The sequence below is a fragment of the Mauremys mutica genome, chromosome 7, assembly GCF_020497125.1.
Source record: "Mauremys mutica isolate MM-2020 ecotype Southern chromosome 7, ASM2049712v1, whole genome shotgun sequence".
Lineage (NCBI taxonomy): Eukaryota > Metazoa > Chordata > Testudines > Geoemydidae > Mauremys > Mauremys mutica.
In genome coordinates this window covers 52,762,122-52,777,040 of record NC_059078.1, presented here as the reverse complement: position 1 = coordinate 52,777,040, position 14,919 = coordinate 52,762,122, and the positions used below count along the sequence as shown (strand labels likewise).

Here is a 14,919-nt window from a genome sequence, read left to right as displayed (position 1 = left end):
TGTCCCATGCCCAGCGCCCTCACCCACCCCCATACCCTTTACCATCATCCGTGCCCACCCACCTACCAACGCCCAGTGCCCTCGCCCACCCACCCATACCCTGAACTGTCACCCGCCCATGCCCAGCACCATCACCCACCCACCATCGCCCTGTGCCATCATCCACCCACCCACCTATATTCTGCACCATCACTCACATCCAACCGCCCATGCCTGGTGCCCTCGCCCACTCCTGGTGCCATCACCCGATCACATGCACTCACCTGCCCCCAGGCTCCCCAGCCTCTGCCCCAAGCACAGATCCTGCCCCTCACAGTCTCACCCCCAACATGAGCCCTGCCCCTAGCATGGGTCCCACCCCATGGGCCTTGGTCACCATAACCCGAATTCTAACACAGGCACCACCCCAAGAGGGGCCACGCCTCATCCACTAGCCCCAGCATAGAGCTCCCCGCAGGATGGGTCCTGGCTCCACTACTGGCCCCGCCCCCATAGCCACACCCCCCACCCACAGGCACCCTCACCGGCTCCCCACTTACATTGTCGCAGTCAAACTCGAGGGGCCGGGGGCATCTCTTGGGTCCTGCCCAGAAGGGGACCCCTGGGCTGGTCTCCTGGTGACAGGGGAAGCCAGGAGTCAGGCCAGGGCAGGGAGGGGCCCAGCCAATGGAGGTTCCCCTCCCTGTGTGCAGCTCCAGGGCAGGTCACACGAACCAGGGGGCTGAAGCTCCATTGTGGGAAATGCAGCAGGGACTTGTGGGCTCAGGGGGCCCTGCGGGAGGGTTCACTGGGGACTTGGGGGGGCCAGGAGGCAAGGGCCAAAGGGTTAGGAGGGCGTCAAGAGGTGGATTGATAGAGGCCTGGGGGGAATGAGAGCCCAGGAGTTCAGGTGGGGACCAGATCCATGTGAAGTACAGGGGGCAGAGCCCGGTATACTGAGCCTGGAGGCCCTTGGAGTGATTGGAGCCCAGAGGGATCAGAGCCCAGAGTATGAGCCAGGGGGATTGGAGCCTGGGATACCAAGCCGAGGGCTACTGGGGAGTGGGGATTGGTGCCTGGGGTACACAACAAGAGGGATCGGAGACCCAGGGCACTGAGCCGGGGGGATCGGAGCCAGGGGCATTGATCCGAGGGGATGGGAGCCCAGGGCACAGAGCCATGGGGATGGGAGCCGAGGGCACTGAACCGGGGGGATGCGAGCCTGGGACACTTTAGCCGGGGGGATGGGAGCCCGGGGCACTGAGCCGGGGGGGTGGGAGCCCGCAGTACTGAGCCAAGGGGATGGGAGCCCGGAGTACTGAGCTGGGGGGATCGGAGTCCGAGGTACAGAGCCAGGGGGGATCGGAGCCAGGGGCATTGTGCCAGGGGATGGGAGCCCGAGGCACTAAGCTGGGGGGATGGGACCCCAGAGTACTGAGCTGGGATGGGATCCTGAGGCAATGAGACGTGGGTATCAGAGCCTGAGGGATCGGGGCCTGGGGCACTGAGCAGGGAGGATCGAAGCCCAAGGCACTGAGCCAGGGGGTGTGACATTATTGACATGAACTGTGACCGTATAGATCATTGCTGCAACAAGGTCCTATGGTTGCACCAAAACTTGTACAAAGGAGGTTCAGTAAGGTGTCTATGGAAAGGTTATGATTTGCTGGTTATGATTATGCTGTCTGTATGTGTGTATCATTTTTGTAGTTGAAGTTATGAATATTGGTTATGTACTTGTATATCAATGTGTTTTGATTCTAAGTAGCCTCAGTGAATCATGTGGTCAGCTTCTTGAGAAAGGACTAGTCTCAGGCCTGGTCTACACTGGGGGTGGTGTTCGAACTAAGGTACGCGCTGAACTCGAACTACCTTAGTTTGAACTACTTACCCGTCCTGATGGCGCGGGATCGAAGTCCGCGGCTCCCCCGTCGACTCCGCCACCGCCGTTCGCGGTGGTGGAGTTCCGGAGTCGACGGGAGCGCGTTCGGAGTTCGATATATCGCGTCTAGATGAGACGCGATATATCGAACTCCGAGAAGTCAATCGCTACCCGCCGACCCAGGCGGGTAGTATGGACGTACCCTCAGTAAGTGCCCAATCAAGAAACACTTAAGTGACCATGGACTTTCGGAGATGCCAATCCACATCTGAGCTTTCCTGGGAACGTTCAAACTAACATGTGAACAATGGCATGGGCCTGTAAAGAACTGAGTCATGCCTGGACATGTGACTTGCCCATGTGGCTCCAAATTCCATCTTGCTACTGTGATTTTCCAGTCAGAACAAGGTGTGACGAAGTGGGAATGGTCTTGCTGTGTTATGTGAATGCTGAGTGGGGAGTATTGACCTGGGAAGGTTGCAGGGAAGTTGTGCTGGGACGGCCTGCCTTGGGGAAGGGAGCATACCTGAGCATGTAACCTGAGAACCAGGAGGGGGTTGGAGGCCAGGTGACACCTCTGTCCGGGGAAACTGGACAAAGGCTGGAGGAGGAGCTAGGGGGAAGCTGAGTGAGAGGCTGGAGGGTTTTTTTGTTTTGGAGCTGGCTGGGAAATGGACGGGGCTTGGGCTTCCCAATGGGGCTGTGGCCTCCCTGGGAGCCCCAGATGGACCTAACTAAAGGGGGTCCTGTTGTATGTACCAGCAAGACCTGTTTTGGACTGTGTTCCTGTCATCTAAATAAACCTCTGTTTTACTGGCTGCCTAAGTGTCACGTCTGACTGCGAAGTGGGGGTGCAGGACCCTCTGGCTTCCCCAGGACCCCGCTTGGGCAGACTCACCATGGGAAGCACATGGAGGGGCATACGCTGAATGCTCCAAGGAGAGACCCAGGAGGTGAAGATGTGTGAGTTTCTTGCCCTGAAGACAGTCTGCTCCAAGGGAGAGGAGGCTCCCCAAAGTCCTGACTGGCTTTGTGGGGAGCAGTTCCAGAGCATCGCCCAGGGACTCCGTGACAACTTGTGGTAGTGGTGGGATCTACTGCACCCTGTAAATGGCACTTCTTGCAGTAAGTGACAGGGGAGCAGTAAAACAAAGGAGGGATAATGAGGACCAGGCGTGCTGAAGACTCAGAGAGGGATGGTTTCAGGGGGCAGTTAACCTCTGGGAGTGGGTGTCCAGTGAGAAGGACTGTTGGAGTAACGGGGTCCCCCTGAGGACTGTAGCGAGCAGTCTCAGGGGCAGAGGAGTCTGCCGCTCGACCCTGGCAGAGAGGTGGTGACCTCGAGAAGGGCTGGCACACTAGGGGTTCTTCCTGGAAACTGTGGGGAGCAGTGAGCACCCAGGCCTGTGAGTGGCCATCAGGAAGATGTATACCAAGCACCTTAAGAGCGACCTGGTGGAGCTGTGCAAGCAGAGGGGGCTGTGCACTGGGAGGCTCACCAAAGACCAGCTCATTGCCCAGCTGGAGGAGGGAGATTGCTCGAATGAACTGATTCCTGTCTCTGAGGGAAGCAGCCTGGCATATGCAGCGCAGGCACCAGTGTCTGTCCCAGCTGGGAGTGGTCAGCCAGCTGCTGAGGGCTTCCTGAGACCCCTCCTGCCTATGCCTAGGGGAAGGGTGGGGAGGAGCCCAGCGAATACCGAGGGCACCATGACTCCCCAGCCCAGCAGGGGATCCTCCTGGTGAAGCTCACCAGCCAGCAGGGGATCCTCCCAGCGATGCTCTCCGTGGAGCGGAAGTGGCTGGAATGGGAGAAAGAGCTAAAACTGAGAGAGCTGGAGGATCGTGAAAAACAGAGGCAGCATGAAGAGAGACAAAGGCAGCGTGAACTGGAGCAGAAAGAGAGACAGAGGCAGCATGAACTGGAGCTGGCCAGGCTGAGGAGCAGCGAGCCCCCAGCTGCCGTGAGTGAGAGGGGACTCAGGACTGCATGGAGCTTTGATAAGTGCATCCTGGCCCAGCGTAAGGAGGGGGAGGACATGGATGACTTCCTGGATGCCTTTGAGACGGCCTGCAAGCTGCACCAGGTTGATGCTGCGGACAGGCTCTGGGTTCTCACCCCCTTACTGGACCCCAAAGCCGTGGCATTGTACCGCCAACTGGAAGGGGCAGAGAAAGGGGACTATGAACTATTCAAAAAGGCCTTGCTACATGAGTTTGGGCTGACTCCTGAGCTGTACCGGGGTCAGGATAAAACCCCTGAGGTCTCATATCTGCAACTAGCCGCCCGCATGGAGGGATACGCCAGTAAGTGGGCAGATGGGGCCCAGACGAAGAGGGACCTGGTTAAACTGCTGGTACTGGAGCAACTGTATGAGCCGTGCCCGTCCGACCTGAGGCTGTGGTTGAGGGACCAAAAGCCAGAGAACCCGCAACATGCAGGGCAGCTGGCCGATGAGTTCGTGAAGAGCCGGTCAGGGGGTGGCAGGGAGGAGTCCCAAAAGAACAGGCCCTCCATGATGCAGAAAGAGAGTGATCCTGAGACCTCCCTTAAGGAAAACGTGGACAACCCCTTCCCAAGGGGAATATCCGGCATCAGGGCCAACCGACCAGCTCGAGGGGACCAATGGAACATGAAGTGCTATTACTGTGGCCAAAGAGGCCACATACGGACCCAGTGCCCCAGTCTTAGGTACAGACCGAGCAGACCGGACCCACAGAGGGTTAACTGGGTAGCGGCCCAGCTTGATGAGGGGCAGGCTTCCCAGGCAAGGGGGGCTGGCAGCTTATCAACTGTTCAGGAGGGAGGAGGGCCCCAAGCCAACTCCTCCACAGAGCTGGATGCTCCGGACACCAGGTTCTCCGTTTACAGGGTGGGCGCAGGGCTGTCCCTGCAGAGCAAGTGCCTTGTTCCCCTGGAGGTGGATGGGAGGAAAGTCAATGGTACTGCCGATCCTGTGACCCCTGCCAGAGGGTAAGGAAGGCCCGGGACAAGGGGAAAATAGCTTTAGGACCATTACCCAACACAGAGGAGCCTTTCCAGAGGATGGCCAAGGTCAAAAGGGGGGCTCTTAACCAAGAGAGCCCGAATCACAGCCCTCCAGACTGGACCGCTGGGAAAAGACCCCATCCCAGTTTGAACACCGGGAGTATTGGGGTGGGAAAAGGGCACGGGCCACATAAGCCTTCCCACCTGCAGACTACGAGTGCCCTCAAGCACACCCAACCTAAAGGGGGGCGTGAAACTGGAAGGGCCTGGTGTAATTCTCCCCCAGGAAGGGGGGGAATGCTGGGGCATCCATGGGAGTGTAGGTAGGTTCGAACTTCCCCAGGTCACTGGCTGAAGTGACCCTGCTCAGTTTGGTCTCGAAGGGGGGAGAGACCAGGTCAATACTCCCCACTCAGCATTCACATAACACAGCAAGACCATTCCCACTTCGTCACACTGGGGTATTGGTTTTCATAACCATTCATCCCCATAACGAGTGGCACTGGTGGCGATACTAGGAAACTGGAGTTTCTAAGGGAATTGCTTGTATGACTTACGGTTAGCCAGCGGGGTAAAACCAAAGCCCTCTCTGTCTGTCTGATTTGGTTTGCCTTAGAAGTGGAGGGACCCCAGCCTTGGGCTGTGACTGCCCTGCTCTAAGCACTTTGTCCTGAATTGATACTCTCAGAAGTGTCCCACCAAAGGCAGCATCGTTACAGTGGGATGGGAGCCCAGGACACTGAGCTGGGGGCATCGGAGCCCACAGGTACTGAGCTGGGGGCATCGGAGCACAGGGTACTGAGTCGGGGGGAGCCTGGAACATTGAGCTGAGGGGATTGGAGCCCAAAGTACTGAGTTGGGGGGATGGGAGCTCAAGGTACTGAGCCGGGGGGGATGGGAGCAGTGCCGGGGGCATCGGAGTCCGGGGCACTGAGACGGGGGGATTGAAGCCTGGGGTACTGAGCTGGGGGGATCGGAGCCAGGAATATTTAGCCAGGAGGATCGAAGCCTGACGTACTGAGACGGGGGACCATAGCCAGGGGTGCTCAACAAGAGGGACAGGAGATCCAGGGGATGGTAGCCCGGGGCATTGTGTCACAGGGATGGGAGGCTGGGGCACTGAGCCAGGGGGATGGGAGGCTGGGGCACTGAGCTGGGGGAGGGATCAGAGCCCAGGGCACTGAGCCAGGGGGATGGGAGCCTGGGGTGCCCGCAGTGTTGCTCACGTGGCCGGGCGGGAAAGCATGCAGCAGGTTCAGGATTGTGTGGCGATAGAGGCTCTCCCAGCGCTGCCTGGCCCAGCGCACACAGTCCTGCCAGCTGCACGGCTTCTCCTGCAGGCTGCTTCGCACCCCCTCCAGATCCTGTGTCGTCCGCTGTACCTCCAGGAAGGCCGGGTCCCTGTGGGTACAGGGCAGTGTCAGGCCGAGCCCCAGCCCCACACACACATGGTACAGTACAGTGCCAGAGACAGGGCCCAGCAGGGAAGGGTCACCCACCCAGAAAGAACCCAGGCATCCTGGACCCTTCCAGGCTGGCCCCTGAGCCCTGGTACGTGTGAGCCGCTGGGCCACGGAGACCATGGACAGGCCCCAATGTCAGAGCCCCACTCTGGTCCCCCAAATCCTCAGTGGCCCCCTCAACTGCCCAACCCCTGCCCCCCAGAGTCCCCCTCTAGTCTCCAACCCTCACACCTCCCATCAGCCATCCAACCCCCCAGAACCTCCCTCAGCCCCCCACCCCCCAGAGGCCCCTTCAGCTGCCCAATCCCTGCCCCCCAGCACCCTCCTCAGCCCCCCAACCCCCACAGCTCCCTTCAGCCACACAACCCCCGCCCCCCAGAGCTACCCTATAGCCCCCTCCAGCCCACACTCACTCCAGGAATTTGTTGACATTCTCCGCAGGCACCTTGAAGAGCCCGTCAAACTCATCCCGGGCCCACTGTGCAGGAGGGGGTGAGTTACACAGAGGCTGGGGTCACCCCACTCCCACCCAATCCTATCAGGATGTGAGCAGGACCCCCATGCTGCCCCCTGGCGCGGCCCATGCTGAGGGCCAAATGCCTCAGCTGTGGGGCAGGAGCAGGGGCAGGCGGCCAGGGCAGGGGGTTTCTAGGAGGGGGCCCGGCGACAGCCCCTGCAGCCCCCAAGGCCTAGTGCTAGGCCCCAAGACAGGGAGACAGGCAGGGCCTGGGCCGTGCACACGGTGTGTGCAGGGGCTGCATGTCCAAGGGTCTGTGTCGGTGGGGGGCAGCATTTGGGCAGGAGGGGCAGTGTGTGGGCTGGGAAGCAGGAAGGCCCTGGCAGCAGCCCTGGCAGCCCCTTCCTCTGCCAAATAAGCAGGCCAGAGGCCGGGGGCCCAGTGCAGGGATGGGAATGGCTGTTCCCGGAGAGCCACCTGGCAGGTCAGAGTGTTCCCCTGCCCCAGGCACAGTCGCCCCTGCCCTCGCTGGGCCCCAGACAACCTGGGCCTGCATCAGACAGTGAGAGAAGGGCTATGGCGCAGCCTGGTCACTGGCTCCAGGACTTCGGCATGGGGCGGGCAACTGGGGTCGAGGAAGGCACTGGCTGGGGACAGGGCACAGATTGGAGGGGGTTCAGGTCTGGGGCAGGGAGGAAAGGCCTGGCCTAACCTCAGGATGCAGGGAGGGGCCAGGCCCAAGCCAGGGGTGGGGAGGGCCCGATCTCTGGCCAGGAGTGGGCCAGGCCAGGGGTGGGGAGGGGCCAGGCCCAGGCCCAGGATGGAGAGGGCCCAGGTTCCGGAAGTGAGGAGAGACGGCCACCTGCAGGGTATGTTCGATGGTGCTGGGAAAGTGGCGCAAGGTGCACAGGGGCACAGCAGACTCTGTGAGGTCCAGGGGGCTTCCAAACGGCTGTGTCAGATGGGGCACAACGACCTGCACGTGGCCCTTGGTGCCCTCGGTGCCTGAGTCCAGCAGGGGCTTGAGGTAGCGGATGCAGAGGCTGTCCACATAGGCCCCTATGGGAAACGAGTGGCCAGGTCATGGGGATGCCACACTTCTGCCCCTCCCCCTGCCCAGGCAGCCTCTGGGGCAGCTAGAGAGCAGGGCCCTGTATGAGATCTCAGGAAGCTCCACCCAGCAGCGACCCCCAGGAAACGCCCCTGCCAAGGGAGGAAGAGCAGAAACTGAGCCAAGGCCAGGGAAGGAAGCAGCAGCCTCTTCCCAGCGCCTGTCCCAGGTCAGTCCCTGTGCCAGGCGGGGCCTGTGGCATGCTGGCACAAGCTGGTGATGTGGGTGGATGTGGCAGGGGCGTGGGAATGTGGCAGTGGTGTGGGGGCATAGGAATGTGGTGTGGCGGGCTGTTGGGCATGGGCAGTATGTGGCAGGGGCGTAGGAATGTGGCAGTTGGCGTGGGGGCACAGGCATGTGGCATGGTGGGGTGTGGGCAGTGATGAGCTGCCAAAATCTTAACAACGGGTTCCCTATAAAAAGTTCTGATTTAACAACGGGTTCCCTATAAAAAGTTCTGATTTAAGGGATGTGCGACAGCATGTATTTTTTGTACCAATAGGGTTACCATACGTCCATATTTTCCCAGGAGGTGATTAAGAACCGAAAAGCCTGAGATGTCCAGGAAAATACAGATGTATTTTAACCCTACCTAAAGTTCTTTTTTAAAAAGATGGGGCTGAACTAGAAATGAGCTCCGTTTCACATGTGTGGGTGGTGATCAGGGACAGTCTCAATTTTTGGGTCTTTTTCTTATATAGGCTCCTATTACCCCTCACCCCCGTCCTGATTTTTCACACTTGCTGTCTGGTCACTCTAGGGTGTGCACATGTGTGGGTCCCAGCTGCTCCCTGCCCCCCCCCCTCATTAAAGCAGGTGTGCAGGGTTACTGCCCTGGGAACTGCAGGTCGAGGAAGTCGAGGATGTGGATGTGGGGCTGGCTGCAGATAGGGGCGTGGGGCAGGGCTAGCTGGAGGCAGGGAGTGACACGGGCTGGCTGTGGGCAGGTGATGCAGACGGGCGGGCTGCGGGTGGCTGTGGGCAGGGGGTGGCTGCAGGCGGCTGTGGGTAGAGGCTGGCTGCAGGCAGGGGGTGGCTGTGGCAAGGGCTGGCTGCGGGCAGAGGGCGGCTGTGGGCAGGGGCTGGCTGCGGGTGGCTGTGGGCAGGGGGTGGGGCAGAGGGCGGCTGTGGGCAGGGGGTGGGGCAGAGGGCGGCTGTGGGCAGGGGCTGGCTGCGTGTGGCTGTGGGCAGGGGCTGGCTGCGGGTGGCTGCGGGCAGAGGGCGGCTGTGGGCAGGGGCTGGCTGCGGGTAGCTGTGGGCAGGGGGTGGGGCAGGGGGGCGGCTGTGGGAAGGGGCTGGCTGGGGGCAGGGGGTGGCTGTGGGTGGCTGGGGGCAGGGGCTGGCTGCTGGCTGCGGGCAGAGGGCGGCTGTGGGCAGGGGCTGGCTGCGGCTGGCTGTGGGCAGGGGCTGGTTGTGGGCAGGGGCTGGCTGCGGGTGGCTGTGGGCAGGGGCTGCCTGTGGGCAGGGTCTGGCTGCGGGTGGCTGTGGGCAGGGGCTGGCTGTGGGCAGGGTCTGGTTGTGGGCAGGGGCTGGCTGCCGGTGGCTGTGGGCAGGGGGCGGCTGTGGGCAGGGGGCGGCTGCGGCTGGCTGCAGGCAGGGGGGTGGCTGTGGCAGGGGGTGGCTGCAGGCAGGGAAGGCGGGGGAGGGGTGCAGATACTCACACGGGGGGGGGGGGGGCTGGGAGCAGCAGGACGCAGCCGGGGACTCACCAGGCAGCAGCAGGAGCCCCAGGGCCAGAGGTCCAAAGAGCAGGAGCAGCAACAGGGCCAGGAGGCAGCTCACATGACTCTCGCAGCACAGCGCAGCGCCCCCCGGCGGCCGGGAGGAGGAATTACAGGCTTCCCAGGCAGAGCCCATCAAAGCTTTCCTCGCAGGGAAGCTAGTTAACAAGCGGTTCTAAAACCGCTTCTAAATTTAACAACGGGTTCGCGCGAACCCATGTGAACCGGCTCCAGCTCACCCCTGGGTGTGGGGCGTGGACAGTGACAGTATGCGGCAGGGGAGTGGGAATGTGGCAGTGGGTATGGGGGTACAGGCATGTGGCATAGCGGGCTGTTGGGCATGGGCAGTGGCAGTATGTGGCAGGGGCGTAGGAACGTGGCAGTTGGCGTGGGGGCACAGGCATGTGGCATGGTGGGGTGTGGGGCGTGGACAGTGACAGTATGCGGCAGGGGCGTGGGAATGTGGCAGTGGGTGTGGGGGCACAGGCATGTGGCGTAGCGGGCTGTTGGGCATGGGCAGTGGCAGTATGTGGCAGGGGCGTAGGAATGTGGCAGTTGGTGTGGGGGCACAGGCATGTGGCATGGTGGGGTGTGGGGCGTGGGCAATGGCAGTATGGGGAGGGACGTGGGAATGTGGCAGTGGGCATTGGAGCACAGGCATGTGGCATGGTGGGGTGTGGAGTGTGAGCAATGGCAGTATGTGGCAGGGACGTGGGAATGTGGAAGTGGGTGTGGGGGCACAGGCATGTGGCGTGGCAGGATGTGGGGTGTGGGCAGTGGCAATATGTGGCGGGGCCTGGGAATGTGGCAGTGGGCATAGGGGCACAGGCATGTGGCATAGCAGGGTGTGGGGCATGGGCAGCAGCAATATGTGACAGGGGTATGGCCCCAGGTGCTCAGGGCCAGGCTGCCTGTGGCAGTGCCCGGGCACTCACGGGCCTGCATGCTGTCCAGTGCGTTGGTCACACCGTCCAGGGCCATGAAGAAGTCGTCTCCATAGAACGTCTCCGTGTCGGGCCCCACATGGTGTGGCTGGGCAGTCACCCTGGTCGTGGGGTTCATGCGCCGTACAGCCGCTGCTGCCGTCTCTGACTTCAGCTTCTGCAAGGGCCACGGGAGCTGTGAGCAGAGGGGGGACCAGGGAGACCCACCTCCATTGGTGCTGCACCCCCCAGAGAGACCCCTTCTCAGGTACTGGGCCAGGCTGGACTGCTCCCTTGTTCTCTGCCAGCTCCACGGACCCCTTCCGGGTCCAGAGCCAGTGGCAGGGAGGATAACGGTCCAGGCTATGGAAAGTCAGTGCCCCTGACTGGCGCCCGACCCCTCACCAGGGACCCCTTGAGTTCAGCCATGGGGCAAAGGGCACGAGTCAGAGCCAGGCAGGAGGCTGCACTCCCTCTCCCCCACCCTCAAACGCACCCATCCTCATCCCCCATGCAGAACCGCTCAGGTAGGGGCTGTGGGTCTGGAGTCAGGGGCAATGGCAGAGCTAGGGGACGGCGGAGCCCAGGGCTGGGGCAGCAGGGGGCTGCGGTTTGGGAGTGAGGGGCACCGGCAAAGCTGGGGGATGGGAGAGCCCAGGGCTGGGCTAGCAGGAGGCTGCAGGTTGGGGAATGAGGGGCACTGGCAGAGCTGGGGGGAGCCCAGGCCTGGGGCAGCAGGGGGCTGCAGGTTGGGGAATGAGGGGCACTGGCAGAGCTGGGAGGAGCCCAGGGCTAGGGCAGCAGGGGGCTGCAGGTCAGGAATGTGGGGTGTCAAGGGCTAGGGCTGCCAATCCTCTCAATTTTGAAGGGAGTCTCCCAGAATCGGGCTCAATCTCCCGGAGGCTACTGAAGCCAAGACGGGAGATTTTAGGTGCTGAAAATCTGGCACTGCAGCAGGGTGAAGGCAGGCTCCCTGCCTGCCCTGGCTCTGCGCCGTTCCCGGAAGTGGACAGCACATCCCTGCAGCCCCTGGAGTGGGGGCAGGGGGTCTTCATGTGCTGCCACCGCCCCAAGAGCCAACTCCGCACCTCTTTCTGCACCCCAACCCCCTGCCCCAGTCTCAGAGCCCCCTCCCACACTCCGAACCCCTCGACCCCAGCCCAGAGCCCACACGCCCCCCTGTCCCAGCCTGGTGAAAGTGAGTGCGGGTGGAGGACAGTGAGTGATAGAGGGGATGGATGGAGTGAGTGGGGAGGGGCCTTGGAGAAGGGACGGGGCAGGGGTGGGGCCTCAGGGAAAGGGGCGGGGTGGGGCAGGGCTTTTGGATTTGTGTGATTAGACAGTTGGAAACCATAGTCAAGGCCTTGCCTGGCCCTCGCCCCACTCACACCCACATCCCGAAGGCGGAAGAGCAGCTGCCGGCTGAGGTTGGAGCGCTCGATGGTGTCCATGTCCGTCACGGTGACGCTCCCGCCCTCGCCAGCCGCCAGCCCAATCATTGCAAAGTTCTTCAGCAGCTCACAGCCAATAGCTCCGGCTCCCACCTAGCAAGAGGAGGTGGGGTCAGCATGGTCTCGCCCTGAGCACCCTGCCTCACCCACTCCGCCCCCTGGCCCTCCACCCCACCTCCTGGCCCCTCTCCCGGCCTGCTCACCACGAAGTACTTCTGCCGGCCCAGCCTCTCCTGGAAGTCAGCCCCGAACACAGCGATCTGCCCATCGTAGCGGCTGCCACGCTGTTGGAGCAGAGGGACAGACTGACATCAGCTCCCTCACAGCACCCCTTCCCCAACCAACTTCCCTCACAGCGCCCCTCCCCCAGCTGGCTCCCCACACTGACCCCCTTCAGCAGGGCCCACCCTGCTCCTCCCCCAGCTGGCTCCCCACATAGGGTTGCCAACTTTCTGATTGCAGAAAACCGAACACCCTTGCCATGCCCTGAGGCCCCACCTCTGGCCTGCTCCTTCTCCGAGGCCTCGCCCCCCCTCCCTCTATCCCCCCTCCCTCTGTCACTCGCTCTCCCCCACCCTCACTCACTTGCTCATTTTCCCCAGGCTGGAGAAGGGTGCGGAGCGGGTGAGGGCTCCAGCTGGGGGTGTGGGCTCTGGGGTGGGGCCAAGAATGAGGGGTTTGGGGTGCAGGAGGGGGCTCCAGGCCGTGGCCGAGGAGTTTGGAGTGTGGGAAGAGGCTGAGGGCTGGGGCAGAGGGTTGGGGTGCGGGAGGGGGGTGCCAACTGGACTTTTAGCGGCCCGGTCAGCTGTGCTGACCAGAACCGCCAGGGTCCCTTTTCGACTGGGCGTCCCAGTCAAAAACCGGACACCTAGCAACCCTATCCCTGCACAGGGCTGGGTAGGGGCCCGGCCCCAGAGCCAGTGGCTCCCAGGCTGTGTCCATCAGCGGGCGGCAGCGGGCACAGCACTCACCGGGGCACAGGACTCCTCCGTCAGCAGCGTGGTGCCCTGCTCGGGCAGGCACTCCAGCGCGTCAAAGTAAAGCCATTGCGCCAGCGGCAAGAACTTCCCCGAGGCAGCCTGGGCACAGCGAGACGGGCAATGTCAGTTCTCCTGGGGCCCTGAGTGCCTGGCCAGTGCCTGCCTGTACAGCAGGACTAGCTGCGCTGGGTAGCAGAGACTGGCAGCACCATGGGCTGGCTGCCGCAGGAGGACACAGCACACTGTGCCAGGCCCAGCAGTATCACTAGGTACCCAGCAGAGCAGAGCTGCCTGGCACAGGAACAGGCACCTGAGAACCCCCAGACCTTCCCATCCCATCCCGCTGTGAGCTGCTGCACCCCCAGACCCCTGACCCCGCTGCAATGGCACTGCATTGGGTAGCGCCACCTGCTGGCCATTTGTACAGATGTCGCTCAGAGACAACAGGATCCTGCCACTGGCTCCCTGTGAGTACACAGGCCAGTCCCCAAGACGAGGGAGTCAGGGATCCTGCCCAACCCCAGCACTACACACACAACATGAGCTGCGGGGCTCGGCTGAGCCCTGCTTGTCACATCCCAGCAACCTACTTTGCAGCAACTAGCTCCTCTTCACTAGGGCACCCTGAGCTAGGGGGAGGGATAGCTCAGTGGTTTGAGCATTAGCCTGTTAAACCCAGGGTTGTGAGTACAATCCTTGAGGAGCCACTTAAGGATCTGGGGCAAAAATTGGTCCTGCTAGTGAAGGCAGGGGGCTGGACTCGATGACCTTTCGAGGTCCCTTCCAGTTCTAGGAGATTGGTATATCTCCAATTATTACCTATTACCTAGCTGGAGGCTATGGGTCAGGAGTGAGGGGCACCAACAGAACTGGGTGTGGATCTCAGGACTGGGCAAGCAGGGGGCTGTGAGGTGGGAGTGAGGGGCACCAGCAGAACTGGGGAGGAGCCCAGGGCTGGGCTAGCAAGGTGCTGCGGGTCAGCAGTGAGGGGCACTAGCAGAGCTGAGGGGAGCCCAGGACTGGGCTAGCAGGGGGCTGTGGGGCGGGAGTGTGACAAAGTGGGGATTTCCCCTTGTTATGTTATGAGTCTTACTGTTGAGCCTGTGTCAGTTTTACTGTTTTGCATGAATACTGTGTGTGCCTCAGTTTCCCTGTGTGCTGCACCAACACATCGGTGGTGGGAATAAGAGTGTGTGACTTTGGCTGAGACCTCTGAGGCAGGTCAAGCTGATCCAGCTGCCTGTACATATGCTATGACAGGTGCCCTTCATAACCTGAGTCCCAGGAGGGAGATGCGACCAGGTGATGACCAGGTGACTCTTGGCCCTGAGAGTTAAAGACAAGGAGGAGCAACTGGGGTATCTGAGGTTGGGTCACTGGAAGCTGTCAGTCTGCTTGGGGGGGCTGAAAGAGGGGGTATCCAGGGCTTCTGGCCCAGGACTCCCCAAGATGGACTTGGCTGAAAGTCACTGATTTCTGTGCTAACAAGTTCTGTCCTGTCAACTAAGCTGTGTTCCTGTCAACTAATAAACCTGCTGTTTTACTGGCTAGCTGAGAGTCACATCTGACTGCAGAGTTGGGGTGAAGGGCCCTCTGATTTTCCCAGGAACCCTGCCGGGGCGGACTCACTGAGGGAAGCGCACGGTGTGGAAGGGGATGCTGAATGCTCTGAGGTCAGATCCAGGAAGGTGGAAGCAGTGTGAGCTGCTTGCCCTGGAGACAGTATGCTCAGAGAGAGGAGGCTCCCCCAGAGTCCTGACTGGCTTCGTATGGAGTAGTTCCAGAGCATCGCCCGGTGACTCCGTGACAGGGAGTGAGGGGCACCGGCAGATCCTGGAGGAGCCCAGGGCTCGGCTAGCTGAAGGCTGTGGGTCAGGAGTGAGAAGCACCGGCAGAGTTGGGGAGAGCCCACAACTGTGCTAGCAGGGGCTGCAGGGCAGTAGTGAGGGGCACCAGCAAAGCT

General features: G+C 61.6%; 1 protein-coding gene across 7 annotated transcripts in view; it reads right to left on the bottom strand.

Moving 5' to 3' along the window:
* UBA7 (ubiquitin like modifier activating enzyme 7) overlaps positions 1–14,919 on the bottom strand; it is a 54,062-nt gene that overhangs the window by 15,680 nt on the left and 23,463 nt on the right. For 6 of the 7 annotated variants that reach the window (XM_045025102.1, XM_045025100.1, XM_045025095.1 and 3 more), the window contains 8 exons: positions 12,948–13,055; positions 12,180–12,260; positions 11,914–12,069; positions 10,538–10,703; positions 7,633–7,829; positions 6,727–6,791; positions 6,077–6,251; positions 540–614 (listed from right to left, as the gene is read on the bottom strand). In XM_045025102.1, coding sequence (XP_044881037.1) covers positions 540–614; positions 6,077–6,251; positions 6,727–6,791; positions 7,633–7,829; positions 10,538–10,703; positions 11,914–12,069; positions 12,180–12,260; positions 12,948–13,055 — 1,023 coding nt within the window. The remainder of the gene's footprint in view (positions 1–539; positions 615–6,076; positions 6,252–6,726; positions 6,792–7,632; positions 7,830–10,537; positions 10,704–11,913; positions 12,070–12,179; positions 12,261–12,947; positions 13,056–14,919) is intronic. The other variant, XM_045025098.1, reaches the window with a different exon arrangement.